This window comes from Haemaphysalis longicornis, unplaced genomic scaffold (genome assembly GCF_048455015.1).
Source record: "Haemaphysalis longicornis isolate Haplotype H1 unplaced genomic scaffold, Haemaphysalis longicornis Haplotype H1 scaffold_2, whole genome shotgun sequence".
In the NCBI taxonomy this organism is placed as follows: Eukaryota; Metazoa; Arthropoda; class Arachnida; order Ixodida; family Ixodidae; genus Haemaphysalis; species Haemaphysalis longicornis.
The window spans coordinates 131,517,299-131,532,978 of NW_027526295.1; the positions used below are offsets into that span (position 1 = coordinate 131,517,299).

General features: G+C 48.5%; 1 protein-coding gene across 2 annotated transcripts in view; it reads right to left on the reverse strand.

The window, feature by feature from the left end:
• Nucleotides 1-355: 355 nt before the first annotated feature.
• Cycb3 (cyclin B3) overlaps nt 356-15,680 on the reverse strand; it is a 33,444-nt gene continuing 18,119 nt past the window's right edge. For both annotated transcript variants that reach the window (XM_077698289.1, XM_077698291.1), the window contains exons 5-8: nt 11,245-11,559; nt 2,840-3,061; nt 1,498-1,628; nt 356-854 (exon numbers count right to left, since the gene is read on the reverse strand). In XM_077698289.1, the coding sequence (XP_077554415.1) occupies nt 809-854; nt 1,498-1,628; nt 2,840-3,061; nt 11,245-11,559 (714 nt within the window). In that variant the 3' untranslated portion in view covers nt 356-808. The remainder of the gene's footprint in view (nt 855-1,497; nt 1,629-2,839; nt 3,062-11,244; nt 11,560-15,680) is intronic.

Genomic DNA, 15,680 nt, shown 5'->3' on the forward strand with positions numbered 1-15,680 from the left:
CATCAGTTTGGTGGCGATGTAGCAGAGGTGACGAAACGATGGGAAGCCTACCACGCCTTAGCAGCACAAGGTCAGGCAATCAATATTGGGTTGCTCCGGTATACCAGGTGGCAGGACACGACTCATAATGAAAGTTCTGCCAATACGTGGCACTGGGGAACTGCTTTCAAGCTTAGACCAGTCCGACACTCTGGCGGCCCCACCAAAAATGCCCACCTTCTGTGCCCAACCCTCGCCATCCACCTAACAACTGCCTCCAGCGAGAACCGGCCGCAAAGTAGCAAGCTTCTCTAACAGCCACGGGGGTGGGGTAGTGCAGTCTGCACGACTGAGCAAGGCAGTGAAGACACGCCCGACGCAAAACAAAAATTTATCTACGCAACCGCCACAACTCATTTACAAGATTAGAACGAAGAATAGGGAAACAGTAAGGGGGCAATCAAAATGCAGGTGCCCAAGTTGGGTGCATTTTGCACTGTTCGAGGCAGTCACCATTGTCATCACCCCAGTGAAGGAGAGGGGCAGTGAGCGACACAGTCACGCAAAGGCTAGGCTGTGCAGCTCTGCATTTATTTAAAAGCCGCAGCCTGGAGACTGTGTCTGTGATAAAAAGGGAGCACTACGATGCAGCAACCACAGTGACTATGTACAGAGATCTGGGAGCACGATGAGAGATGAGCGTGGGGTCTTCCCTCCTCTCGGCGCTTTTCTTGCACGCAAATGAGTAGTAGCCGGTGGGGAGGGGAGGGTGATGGGCCCACACGACGATGCATTGCAGCGGCGTCTCCAGCGGGGCAGCGCTTGAGCTTCACTCCACCGGCAGCAGAGGGGTGAGCGCCACCTCGAAGAACACCCTGCGGACACACCCAGTGGTTGTTGGAGCAGCGTCTTTGCAAAAAGGCACGCTACGGATAGCACTCAGTGGTAGCACACGAAGACATGCAGGACAGCTTAGACATTGCCGGCAATGTGGACCGATGACATGTTACAAAAATGTGCCACCATGTCCCTTGTCCATGTGCTATTTCAAGGCAATACAAAGTGCAGATCAAGCAACACGGATCTGTGTGTAACGAAAACTTCCGCACGAGGTGCTGGCTTGACCATGGCAGATCTTCAAGGACAGATTGAAGCTACAAGGAACAGGCAATTTTCTAGCTTTGACCTAGAGCAATGAGCTTCGCTTAAATGAGGCGGAATGTGCAAATTAAGCACGGGCTAGTATCCGATATGCAACTAAGAAATGCTCAGTGCTCAAGAGCGGGGGAGGGGAGGGAAGAAGGGCCTAATTTATGCTGGGCTGGCGACATGCATTGGACAATGGAGGCCTGGAACCTGACAACTTACCAAGTGCTCAGACTAGTCTGTGGGGCTAAATTTCACACTAAGCGAGCACCAAGAATGCTAAGACGAGACCCTGCATCTCCAGCAGGGATGTTTAGGCACCGACGCAGAGCCTAGCCTGCCGGTGCAAAGAGTGCGAGGAGTGGCCCTCACTTGTGCGAGTACTTGGAGCGGATGGCCTCCAGGCTGCCCCTGGGCTGCTCGGACAGGAACTTGTTCATTCGCCGCTGAAGGTCGCGCAGCTCCTCTGCTTTGTATCCGGTGTAGTGCCGCAGCGTCTCGTTCTGCGCGGGAACCACGCACACACACGCGCTTAACAGCGGCAACCATCGCCAGAATCAAGTAGATGGCAAGCGTGCACTGCCTTTACGGCATACACACGTGCAGGGGAATTGTGAGTGCCTAACTATAGGCCTTCTCCTAATAGTGGGGCGCTATGAATATCAGTCGCATGCTCATCAAGGAGCAACCCAGCACTTGTTTTTCGCACAAGCCGTGGTGGCGGCCCTTCGGGCCGCCATGGCGGCTCCTTAGGTCAGTGGTGTCAATAAAAGTTTTTCTCTCTCTCTCTCTCTCTCTCTCTCTCGCATACATTCATACGGCGTGGAATAACCTCAGACTACCCATATCCGCAGCGAGTCCCAGACTAAATGGAAGAGCTCCAGTTTACAGAGTCAAACCTCGTTAATTCGAACTCTGAGGGGCCCAAAAATTTGTACCAATTAAAAGGAGTTCGAATTAACGGAAGGTATTTAGATACACGTAACTTTGCCGGGACAGCAGCGTCAGTTCGAATAAACCAGAAGTTCAAATTAATGAGGTTCGACTGTACATTCGCTTCCTTTCTGACCTTGGCCTTGCCTAAATTATCGCACTATCAAGTTATGCACCAAACCACACCATTCTGTAGATGCTTTGCTGAGTGTTTAAGCCCCTAAGGCGAGGCAAAAGTAAGAAAGTAGTGTGCAGTCCCGTCATCTATGAGAGCAAATGTGCAAGCTGTGCGCTGTCAGCAGTAAGTCTAGCAATAGCCATTGACAGGAAAGGAGCGCAGTTAGACATCTCCTTGAAAACTGTGTGCACCTGTCAGCAGTAAGTGGACGCAACCAATAGAAGCAGTTATTAATACAGCCCTTGGATTTTATGCAGAGTCTTTGTTTCAGCAATAGTTTTGCCTCTTAAAAGTGTACCAATCCATGTACAGGGGGTCGACCAGATCCAATTTCCTAACATGTTCCGTGTTCATTGGAAGGTACTTTATGAGAATCTGCAAACTTTCACTAGACACGGTGCAGAGTTTTGAAGAAAGAAAAGTAAAGTGCTGTTATCCTAACTCCATGGAGAGAGAGAAAGAGAGAGAGAGAGAGACTATTTCTGTCACAATAAAAAAAAGAAAGCTTGCGAGGCTGCAATGCATGAATGTGCACTTTTCAACCTGTAACGAAGACTCGCTTCCCGATTTCCCCCTTCTTCAGCAACCAGTGCCAGCACCCACCCAAGAGAGGCCCTTCATGAGCAGGGCCTGGAGCAGTGCAGCGGCGGCCGCCTTGGACTCCCTCTGGTCCACCAGGGAGTAGTCGAGCAGAGAGCTCTCGAGCACGTAGCGGGCCAGCGTCAGGGTCTCCAGGGGTAGCTGGCCGCAGCGCGCATACCGCCGCAGGAACCGGTACGAGAGCGGCATGCCCAGCTCATAGTCCAGAACCTTCAGCAGCTGCCCCTGCAGTCACGAGGAGGGGGGAACCGGTGCTTAAAAAACATAAAACCAACACTCTGGCTCTTTCATTATCACTGCCGCACTCACCACGGACTTTGAGTCAGGCTATTTTCACATACAGTCAAATCTGCAACGAACTTCAATGTAACAAACCAGGTAATTTTTTTTTTTTTAGCTTTAAGTGTATGCACACCATGTATTTTCACCCTCTGTGTAACGAAGTCCCGTTCGCCGAAATTTCAATGTAATGAAGTGTCATGGACAACTAGGCATGAAATTTTGGTTGTAAAAGTAGATTTTGGGAGATGCAAGCGCCGAAATGGGGTCTCGATAAAATGCCAACGTCGACACGGGCCACCCAATGCCGCGGATGCAGCGATACACTGAGTCCGTGAGTGAGCTTACTACAAACTGCGCAAGGTGCCGCTGCTTTTTGCTCGTGCCTGTTGGGTTCCATTATTCCAGCAAGTGCGCAGAAAAGTGTTTGCGGGTTTTTACGAGTCTTTTCATGGCTGCGTCTATGATTGCGTGCAAATGGCGGCTTCTGCCTCGGCCAGAAAGTGACTCGCGCCGTGCGCGGCAGTGGGAGGCGCCCAACGACTCTCACACCACATGGCGGGAGCTTCGAAGCGCTCGGGAATGTCGGCTGGCCCTGCCAGAGACAATTGGGCTTACCACTGTGGAGGATATTTGATGGGTGCTTTCCTAAGCAGCATGGATGCCATTTTACAGTGCAAAGTTCATCCACGTTTTCAGCCCCTTGCCCGCATAAACAACTTCATTTGACGCTCGGGTGGCGTTTTAGAGAGTGGCTAGAGGAGGTCGCTGGAGCCACCCGCCAGGGTGGTCTCCCCTGTGGTTGCGTCAGCGTGCCTGTGGCTCGCAAGCCGCGTTTTTTGTGTGAAGAAAACGCTCCATGCGGTTCATGCATAGACAATCAAGCTCCGACAAACAGAAACAGTGTGCCAGCCGCGTATACGCAGCACATTTTTGTTTGCAGGAACCGCGAATTTCTATGTAGCGAAATTTCGATGTAACAAAGTAAATTCCTAATTTTACCGACTTCATTACATTGAGGTTTGACTGTATACTCCTATGTGTGAGGAATTGATGAATCCGAGCCCGAGACTAACCCCCTCATTGAGAAAGCTAACTTATGCCATAAGGCAGCCTTTTGCAAGTGCTGGAAAAGGACCAGAATGAGAAAAGGCTGCCGTGCTTTTCGAAACCTTCCTCAAGGCACCCTTATCAAAGGCATCCATCTCGGAGAAACTTGGGCGCCTGCAAATGAGGCTAGCATGCAACGCACCAATACGTGTGCAGTGTGCGAGTGGGACTTGACTCGTGCACCAATAGCGAAGGGCACACCAGTGGCACCAATTTTGAAGCCAGCTCCATCCGACACCGCAGCAGATTTGACCACCGTTTCCAATACTAGCGCAGATAATGATCCCCTTTCTTGCACATGCCACTTTGATTTAGCCATCAGTGGCATTCCGGCACGCCACGACAACTTGTAGCCCCACCCGCCTGAGCTGTCTGCATGCAGGCAGTGCTAATGTGCCAGCCGCCTTGCACCCCAGCCGAACAGGTGTGTGGGTGCATGCACATCCATGTCAGGATGGCCGGTGGGTGCATGCAGGTTGGTTTTCATGTGCAGGAAATGCTACATTCATTTGAGCGCTATTTCATGATTAAGATACATGAAACCTGCAAACTACAGTTGATCCCCTTTATAAGAGACACGTACCGGGGAGCAGTTTATGTATCTGATATGAGATGTCTCTCATAAGCAGGGAACCATGTTTTCACTTACTAATCAGACCCTAGTTCAATGTGGGCACCGTACGACTAAAATAAGATCAAAAGAATGCTAGAGCATGTTGCACAAGGCTCATTCTAATTTATGCTTGGCCCCCAGAATTTCTGAAACAGTTCTGAATCTTTGTTTGCTTCATGACTGTATTTTTCTTCATGACTTTACACTGTTTTTTTACAACCGATTCTGCAAGCTTTTTTTCCTTTCACTTATTGTGGAAGAAGAATCATAGATGTTGAGTTCACAAGCCTGATGAATAGCCAGAGCGCACAGCTTCTGCTGTGTGCTCAGGCTATTCATTACGCTTGCAGGACTCAACATCTGCGATGCTTCTTGATTGGGAGCTACGCGAGTAGGAGAGCCCGCGCGTGCAGTCGCACTCAAATGGATGGCAGCAAGCTTCAACCACTTCTGTAAGTTGCATTTCCATTGGCAGGGCTCCTCATCATCATTTCATAGCTGCCTGAACCACTGTGTGTTTGCTGAAGTTATAATAAATAGCGACCGCAGGCGTCTGTCGTCCACCTGTGTTTCCACAACGGAAGCAACTGCAATTAGTGACTGGTGGCACTGCATCTGAAGTTAAAATGTCTGTTACAAGCGAGACTGTTAATTAAAATTCAAGGATGACTTGTCCCTTATAACCAACTGTCTTCTGCATCCGATGTCCGTTATAAAAGAGGCCAATTTAATGGGAAAGATAGGGCAGCCAACCATGTGGGTGAATTGTGTCTCTTATACCCATTTGTCTCTTACATACATGTCTCTTATAATGAGGTTCAACTGTATCAACGTCTGCAACTTTCGTTGGAAAAAGGCGCACTTAAAGTGGGCACAGGCAAAATACAAGTTCGTTATTCGAAACCGTTGGTGTATTATAGTGCCCCCAGTGCTTGTCCGGCAGCAAATGGTGCTTTATTCTCTGAGAAATTATGGCTGATAGCAATCGTTCCGTGAAACCTGGGGCATGCTCAACAAACATGGCCACACAAGAATATTGCTTCTGCCAGGTGACTGTGCACCTACGGCCTAGTGTGCACAGTACACACTGGTGCTTCAACGTTTACGTGTTTGTAACTTCCATTGCTTACCGCACCATTCTTACTGCTGTAAAAACAATGTCCATTAAATTCAAGCGTGAATAGCTCATGCCAAAAGCTGTTTAATACCGTATTTACTCGCGTAATCCTGGCACCCCTAATGTGAGCCACCAAAACTTGGATTTTTGGTTCCTCGCATAATCCTCGCACCCCCAACCTTGCAGCAGCGAAAGTTGCCAGCTCGCGAAACCCGCATGGTGCACGCACTCTCCAATGCGCGCCCTCCCCCGCCGCCTCTCCGTTCGGCGGAGAGTGTTGTGTATCCAAGGCCATCCAGGCGCCCTAACAACCTGCATGGCTACTCCCTAACAGGCGTTCTAACATGCTACTCACACTGTCCTTGAGCCGGTTTCGCGTGCGCGCAACTAGACGGCGTTCGCGCAGCCCGCTGTCGTGTCGCCGTGTCGCCGTCGTGGTCCCGCCGTTGAGCAGCAGCAGTAAGTGAGTCACTCGCGTCAGTGGTGGATAGCTCGCTGCCATTTTGAGAACTTTTTGATCTCTTTGTTTTGTGCTTGGTGCCGCTTCGCCATGGGGAAGAACGCCAGCTACACTGCCGCTTTCAAATTGAAAGCGATAGAGTACGCGATCGAACACGGCAACCGCGCCGCAGGCAGGCACTTCGGCGTCACCGACTTCAACGTGCGTTACTGGAGGCGGCAGCACGAGGAGCTGAAGACGACGAAGAAGTCACGACGAGATAGGGCGCGCGCCAGAAAGCAAAGGCGGCAATTTCATGATCACTGATCGACGGGAGACTGTTTACGTCGTAACTAATAAAATAAAAAGAAATAGCTGCTGTTGGCAACACTGAGCTTACACATACAAAAAACAACCGCTACATTTAGCGGGATTGGCAGAAGGCAAATTGGCAACACTGTGCACCGGATTTTTTCCCCCCCTGCATAATTCTCGCACCCCTAAGTTAGCATTGACTTTTCCGAAAAAAAAAAAAAAAAAAAAAGTGCGAGGATTATGCGAGTAAACACGGTAGATTTTGTTGGCCGCAGCCCATCACAAGCGGCCCATAATTTTTCATAAGATCAGTCTAAAGTAGCTAGGGTGGTGCATGCCTATTTTCTATTTTCCTCATACAGCTTATCTGAGTGAAATTTGCATTAACCCTTTGTTTCCCACGAGCTTTACAGTTGTGTAAATGACGTTTTTTGATATATATTTATTATTAGCATATATAAAAGAGTAAATATGCTGCAAATACGAAAATCCTAGCTTTATTTCTAGAAGAGTGCGGTGGAGCTGACGTCTCTGCTTTCTTCAACTTCCTCTGTTGCTTGCGCGGCTTTCATCAAGCCTAAGGCGATTTGCAGCTTGTAGTGAGCCAGTTGCATCACTGATCCCTTTGTGGCACGATACAGTAGCCAACTGTTCACGACGGCTAGATCGAGCAGGTGGAAAATGATTCTCTTATACCATTTTTTCGTCTTCAGGTCGTTCCTGTAAAACGCAAGCAGCTGGTCTGCCCTGTCTACACCACCCATACTTTGGTTGTAGACTTTCACAAGGCTGGGTCTCTGGACATCAACGAAGGATTTCTTCTTTCGGTCGTACCTCCGACAAGACCCCACAGGGTTCACACTGTGCTTGTTTGACCCGACTGTTACAGTTCGGTTGTCATACCATTCACAGATCACAATTCCACTTTCTTTTTCATGGCGGAAGTCAAATGAGCCACGGCCATTTGTCCTGAGCTCCTTTTCATTTTGCAGTGGACAGCGACCAGTCCTCCCGCTTCTGAGAGTTGAAGTGCATCCCAGATCACGCTGCTTCATTTCAGCAAGGAGTTCAGCAGACGCGAAGAAGTTGTCGCAGAACACTTCTTTTCCTTGGCAGCCTTCTGTCAAACGCACCACTATCTTCCCACTTTCGCCAATTGCATGATGAAGGTCTGCCGGCTCAGAGACAAGGTTGTCACCATACAACTCGAACCTGTACACGTAGCCTGACCTACCGGCTAACGTCCATACTTTGTAGCCCCATTTTTTGGGTTTTTTCTGCATGTAGACTTTCAGGCTGTGCCTACCCTTGAAAGGAATCATCATTTCGTCCACCGCCAAACATGGCTCCATCTCTGCGGCATCCAAGAAGTTTCTGTTTAGGCGCGTGAGAACGGGGCGCACTCTGTACAAACGGTCATACCCATCTTCTCCTTTCTTTTTCTCGTCGTCGTTGTTTGCGGCGTGGAAGAGAGAAATGATTTCATCAAACCGGTTGCGGGACATACATTCTGCAACGTGTGTTTGACGCAGCAGTCGGGACCAGTACATTCGCCTGAAAGGTAGGCACACAACTGACATGTAGAGAATTATCCCTAGAAATTTCCGGATCTCATCCACTCTTACGGGCTTCACCTTCGTTTTGTTGTTCTGAACCCGGAACCGTTTGGTCTCAAATGTGAGGTGCTCAACCAAAGCATCGTCTACGAGCTTCGAGAACATATGGAGGGGTGTTCTAGCCTCTTCTGGGGTAACCAGCGGTACAAGTTCACTCTCGGGAAAGCCTTCGTTGATAGGGACGTCTTTTTTCACCCAATGCCAAATCTTCTTCACCTTGTTTTTTACTGTGGACGATTCCTGCACTTCTAAGTCTTCATCGTCGGATGAGTCCTCTATATACTCGTCAATGGGGCCTTTGCTTGATGGCTCTGCTTCAACGCGTTCATCATCGGAGCTGTCCAAATCAGAACACTCGCTTCCACTGGGCCACTCGAAAAGGATAGCTTGTATGTCTTCATCGCTTAGCCCACGTCTGAAATAAAGTAGATAAAGTCTAAGTAGAACATCTAAATACTGTAGTTCACCACATTACAGATAAACGTTTGCACAGAGTCGCGATGTAGCGAAGCGTACTCCAGTACCGTGCGGCGTTCTATCATCATTTTGCGGAACTCCCTGGGCCTGGCGTCCACACACGTGGACGCCGCCACGGCAACTCGCTTTACAAAAGGTCTAGCGCTTGTATTGCTACAAAACTTGGATAAAAACAAGATACACTCTTCCTTTTTCTGTCCGTTACCAAATATTCATCAACTTCTTAGGAATTTAGGGGTAATATAACAAAAAAGGGGAGGTACCCACCTTGCGGCACGTCTAGAGGAGGACGCCATGTTCCTGTGTGCATTTGCTGCTGTTTCTTGACAGCTACAGCCATCTGGCGGTGTTTTTATGAAACGCCTGAGTGGCGCGAACATTTGAACTCGATTTTGCGGCGAGGCGTTCGCTAAAACAGCAAAAATTCACTGATATGTTTTGTCCACATATGTGGATGCTGGGATACAAAGGGTTAAATGTGGTGCCAGCGTCATTCTAACAAGGCAATCTAAAAAAAAAAAAAAAAGTTTCATTTCATATGCATGGCCCTTAAGGTAGGCTGGGGGATGCCGCAATTAAGCAGGCCTTATTTTTTGGTACGGTAAGTTCATGAAAAGGCGCCCAAAAGTGATGGCAAAAGCGATACTTACAGGTTAAAGGTCCCGGACACTGAAGGCAACTAGTAGGTTGGGCTCAGACGAAAGTTCAAATGCCCCGAAGCCCTCTTTAATTTCATTTGGTTGAAGATGCTTTAATTGCCAAAAAATTACCAATTGAAAACCGCATTTCATCCCTCGCACCATTTTATATAATGTTTCGTGCAACGTAAACAGAGGCTTGAAACAAGTAAGACAGTGATGTGGTCTAGCAGAAAAACTCAAACCTACCGAACGAACCACCCCGGCTGCAGGAGCCATTGGTTGTGCTCTCAGTGCATACGCCAAAACAACTTGCCCACCCTAGACGTTCGTTACGTGCCACTCTGTGTACGTCAATCTTGGTGCTACACAGGATGCAAGATGGAGGTTAAACAATGTAGATGTGCTGCGCTACTTTTATATTTGCCTGCAAAACGTCTAGCAAACAGCACAATTGCAGCAAGGACGACAAAAGGGGCGCTCTTTTGATTGGCATTCTCTTTATGGATAGTCTGGTTTTAGTAGCTTCGATGCACTCGGCTTGACAACGTGGTGCCAGCTGTTAAACTAACAGCACCCAATGCCTAGAGTAAAAACGGTGTCTAGGTAGTTCGGTGTATGAGCACCTTGAAGGAGCCATGAAGACAAAATACAAGTTTATTTTATTCGAAAGATCTCGTGTTTTATAGTGCACCAACGCTTGTCAGGATGCAAACGATGCTTTATTCACTGAGAAATAATTCAATGCAAGTCAAAATTTTGATTTTCCCGCTAAATTCAGCGTTTTCCTGGTCTGCAATGACATGACAAAAACTGACCACTCTGCATCCACTGCAGCAGATTGCGGCATGGCCGGACTTGACTCTCCTCCTCCCGCGCGGAGCCTCATTTACTGTTAGTCAACCTAGATGGCGCCACCATACCGTGGGAAGCCGTTTTCTTCCTTTGGTTTGTTTTTGTTCAGGGAGAAAATACTCACTTCGTGAAACATAGTGCTCGCTCGACAAATATGGTCACGTAAGACACCGTTGCTTGCCTCAATCGGCCAGTGTCGTCTGAGACTAACCCAAAGCATTGCAGTCCTGTGCAGTTAAACCAAGCATAGTGCACGCAGTACCAACAGCAGTACGCATCGGTACTTCTATGTTTACGTGTGATTTTGTAACTTCCACTGTTTGTCCCACGATTCTTACTGCTTTAAAAAGAATGTGCCCTAAATTTAAGCGCAAATATCTCGTTCGATAAGCATATAAGCTCTGCCTAATTTGAGTTTGCTTTTGGCGGCCTCCGCCAATAGCAGAGCTGGCTGGTGTGACATCACAGGTTCTGTTGCGGAAAATGAGCTAGTGGATTGCATGGCCATTCCCTTTTTTCCTAATTATATTGCTTATTTGAGCCAAGTTTACCTTAAAAGTGGTGTCGGTATGATTCTAACGAGGAAATCTTTTGAATGAACCAAAGTTGTGTTTTCTCTTCACGGCTCCTTTAATGTTAGTCGAGTTTGTGGAAGTGCTATGCTAAATTTTTGCGGCCCGTTACATTGGCAAGCTTTAGTGGAAAATTTCGCCAGTTTTCCGTCGCGATATGGTATTGCAAAGCAAGTTGCCTATTAGCCCATCTTCCAGAAGAGTGCACATGGGTATGTTGACTTTCTGGGAAATGCCAATTTGTATTTAGGCAAGCTTCGGTTTTGTCTTTAGTGTCCCTTCAAGTTGAGTTCGTGAATGCAGAGATTCATTGAGGAACTCGACTGTCCTGGTACTATGTAGCAGAAATGAGAATGGAGAGAAGAGGAGTTGCGCACCTCCATGTCGATGAGCTCGTCGTGGCCATAGGCATCATCACAGATGTAGAGGAAGTCGCGGACGGAGGGCGGGCAGCGCTCGTCGAACTTGCAGGCGACGAAGAGGGCCGTGGCGCCCACCAGCTGCAGCCGGGCCTTGGGGCAGCCGGTGGCCAGGGAGAGGTAGCGGTCGACCAGCTTGACGGCCAGGTACAGCGTCTCGTGGTTCAGCTCAAAGTTCTCCTGCACCTCCACCATCCAGTCGACCAGCACCGCTCGCATGCTCACCGACAGCTCTGCCTGCCGCTCCAGGTACTTGTCCACCAGGAAATGCACCTGGACATGCACAGGGCAAGACAATATATATATTAGCATATGTATTATACGCCTCGAGCTTCGCGATCGCTGTGCCGCCTGCCGCCGCTTCTCCGCGGCGTTACGAGATTTGCGCTGCGTGGCTGATAGGGGCTCGTGCAGTGTTTCGGTTCTGTTCGCTTCTTTTCGCATTTCCGAGCCCTGTAAAACTTGTTATGGTGACATCTATAAGCAAAGAGTACGTTTAGGCCACTTAAAGCAGGCGGGTCTTTGTGGAGTACAGTGTACTCGAACGCCAACAAGAGCTACCCGGGAACGCAATTCTGCGCGCTTCGTCGCCGCTCTTCCGGGTGTCGGCGACGGCAGCGGCATATCATCACTGTCACCTCCGAATACGTCAGGCGCAAGGGAATTCTACTGTTGCCTCGTTTAGACCTGATACTGGCACAGTGAAAGGTTGGTTTCCTTTTACTGCGCGGACAACGAATGCGGCTCTCTTTCGAATATATACGTTGCAGAAAAATATGTTTCGGGGATGTGATTACCCAATCCTGGACAATAACTTATGCATTTTATAAGAATCTAAGGCATGCGAAAATGTTTATATTACAAGGCTGTCCTTCATTAAACATGTGCCCACTCCCGCCTTATAGCAAGAACCAAGGATAGTTAATGAAGCCACGGAAAAATAAATGCTGTGCAACTGTGGGATTAAGAAAAATAATACAGTGTAGACCGCTTATAACGTATGTCGCGGGAGCCACAAAAATCCGCACTATAAGCGGTACCGCACTATAACCAAAACACGCGCGAATTCAACCACATCGCCACCTATCTCTCAAGTCAACCTATATTTATCATGACTCAATCGCACAGCACTTAAAAACGAAGGCACGGTCTATATTTCGTATTATTTTTAACATCAGCCGCTGCTGAAGGGCAACAGCGCAGTCTCAAGAACGGCGAGCGCGGCTTTAACTTCCGTTGTGTTTGTTTTGAAAGACCGTGGCTGCGTTTTTAGCGTCTATGAACAGATGCCGCAAGACGTGATAAGAACGCCAGCGGGGTTTTTTTTTTTTTTTTTTTTTCAAACCCCACCTTGTGTTCACGATGCCGAAGGCGGCTGCATATCAGCGCAACGTACTGGTGGTGGAAATCTTCGGCTTCGCGCGGCTCGAATGTTCGGAAAGGGAGAGAGCGGTTGCTTATCTGCACAACGTTCTAAAGCGTGAACCGCGTGGTAGATTTGGTATCGCGAAAACGTGCAGTGCACGCCAGCGCGGATACAACTGGCGTGGTGTGGGCGGCGCGGTAAGGGGCGGCAACATGGCGTCGGCACTGGCCGTGAAGCGGTGCAGGCAGTTCCAGTAAGTTCCAGCGACCGCTTCTAACCGCTCGCTGAAATGCTGCACGGGGCCGCAAGCGAAGATGCTCATGCAAGAAAAGAGCTAATAATGTGGACGAAAAGTGGAATATAAACTGCCATCCACGCTGCTTGTGAAAGCGCCCATCAAAAAATACCGCGGTGGTAAGCCTAAACATCTCTGGCACGGCTAGCCGGCTCGGAGCGCTTCGAATCTCCCGCCGTTAGGTACGCGTCTCCCCGTTGGTGCAAGTCGTCAGGCTCCTCCCACTGCCACGCGAAGAAGCCACCGCGAGCGCGGAATCGTCAATACGAGCACGAAAAAAAAAAAAAAAAAAAAAAAAAAAAAAAAAAAAAAAAAAAAAACACGCGCAACGTCGATGTGCACGATTCGTGCGCGGAAACGGGCCATGCGGTTCACGATTAATAAAATCAACTTGCCACGCGCGGATGGGGAGTCTGTCGCTATCTTCCGAGGTGCATCAAGCAAGGTCAGTTGTGGTTATCAGGTACGCACGAACAAAGGGTGCCTATTTTTTTTTCTTTGGGTGTCTACGTTAGAGGAGGGCAAGGGGTGCACGCTGCGTCAGATGGCCGATTTCATCCTTTCTTTTTTCTTTTGCTACCCTAAAACGCCTCAGCTGCGCCGGTCGATCAGCAGACCCGCCGAAAAACCGCACTATAAACGGTATTGTGCTTCGGCCAACCGCATCTTAAGCGGTATGCTTATGCATTGAGTTCTATGGGAGGCAAACTGGTGGTCGCAAAAGCCCGCGTTATATCCGGTCCCGCACTATAAGCGGTTACGTTATAAATGGTCTACACTGTAGCTCTAACAGAAAAAAAAAAAAAAAAAAAAAGAACAGTGCAGCTTCTGACATGCTAAAGACGTTCGTCGAAACTTAAGCCAGGTAGGACTCACCAGACCAACTAGATGCGAGACATGGGTGGGGGGAGGGGAGGGGAGGGGGACGCTGTACGTGTACAAACGCGGAGTGAAATCAAGCAATGAACGTTTTAGTAACCACACACACAAATCTCCACTTCACTTTCCTTTTGTTTTTCGACTTCAACGAACAGCTGATCGTTCGGCGGACGCATTTTTGGAAGTATACAGGGTGGGCAGTTCACAAGCGAAGAAAGGTGTCGTTGGAAGAGTGTGGTATCTGATACGGCCCTCTGATTTCAGTTAGTGCTTTAGTTTGCAGGCTCCCTGTGCCATATGACGATATTTCGAAGCGTTTAGTCGCGGATGCAGATTATATTATAAGCCCATCTGCGCACTGCTTGCAGAGGATATATGTAGCGGATGAATGTTTGCAGGCGCTCACCTCACGACAAGACGACCCTTTGTCGTATGCTGAGCCCCGAGTATAATTCTGCATTATCCATCGTACTTTCGTTGAATGTTCGCAAAATTAAGATACACTGGCTTGTAAATGGTGGGGATCAGTATATGAGGTAAAATATTGGCAAACGTAACTGGCGTGTTTTCAGGTATGAGTGCTCCGCTAGATTATGTAAGCGCACAAATCTGATTTACATCGTAGTGTAAAGCCGTAGCATGAACATCTGAGGAAACTGGTTACGAGGCCACTGTTAGTAAAATTTCAGGGCAGTGTAACTACTATAAACTCCATGCATATGCCGGTTCCGCGACGCTGTCCCGTGAAACACACGTGGCGCTTATGGAGGCAGAATGCGCCAGTCAGAAGCATTCACACCCTGGTAAACACACCCCATTTGCGAACAGAGTGACTGCTCTACATAAACATCGATTTCAACGCCAACAAACTGTAAATTGCCGTCGTGAACATCCAGCAAAAGCAGAGGCGACAGTGCGGAGCGGGACGGAGACTCCTGCGGCCAGTAGCGTAAGCGTCACCGCACCAGACACGTATTCTGAAGGTCGTGGGTTCGGATCCCACCCTGCGGGCATTTTTTCTCCATTTTCTTTTATAAAATATATCTGACCTACCGCATTTGCTTTCCTTGGCATTCTTGACTGCCAACCCTTTATTTTATACACACACACACACAGAAATAAGGGTTTGCAGTCAAGAAAACCTCAGAAAGCAAAGGGAAGAATGTGGTAGATTATTGAAACAGATAAAGAATTAAAAAAAAAAAAAAAAAAAGTGGAAAAAAAAATGCATGCTGGGTGGGATCCGAACTCACTACCTCCAGAATACCGGGTTCGGATCCCACCCGGCGGGCATTTTTTCTCCACTTTCTTTCCATATTTTTTATCTGTTTCAATGACCTACCACATCCTCCCCTTTGCTTCCCGAGGTTTTGACTGCCAACCCTTATTTCTGTCTTATTTCAACAAGCCCCTCATTTCCTATTCTAATTCGCTACATGCATAGCGAGAGCCTTTGTTCTGGCAGTCTTGGTGCCATAGGGAGCTTAAGAGAGTTCAACGCCGGTCGACCACTCTCGACATGTCGTAGACACTAGAGTCATGGCCCGGGGGTTAAAAAAAAGGTCCCCTTTACACCGAGTGGCGCTGGCTACCACCCCCAAGCGCAGGGAACAAAAATACCTGAACAGAAAGTGTAGGGGAAAATAGCCCCACCGGTAGCGTAGTGGTACTCACACCAGACCGGTATTCTTGAGGTCGCGAGTTCGGATCCCACCCGTCGGGAATTTTTTCTCCACTTTCTTTTTTTCTTTACAAATTCGTTATCTGTTTCAATGACCTACCACATCCTCCCCTTTGCTTTCTGAGGTTTTCTTGACTGCCAACCCTTATTTCTGTCTTATTTCAATGACCCCT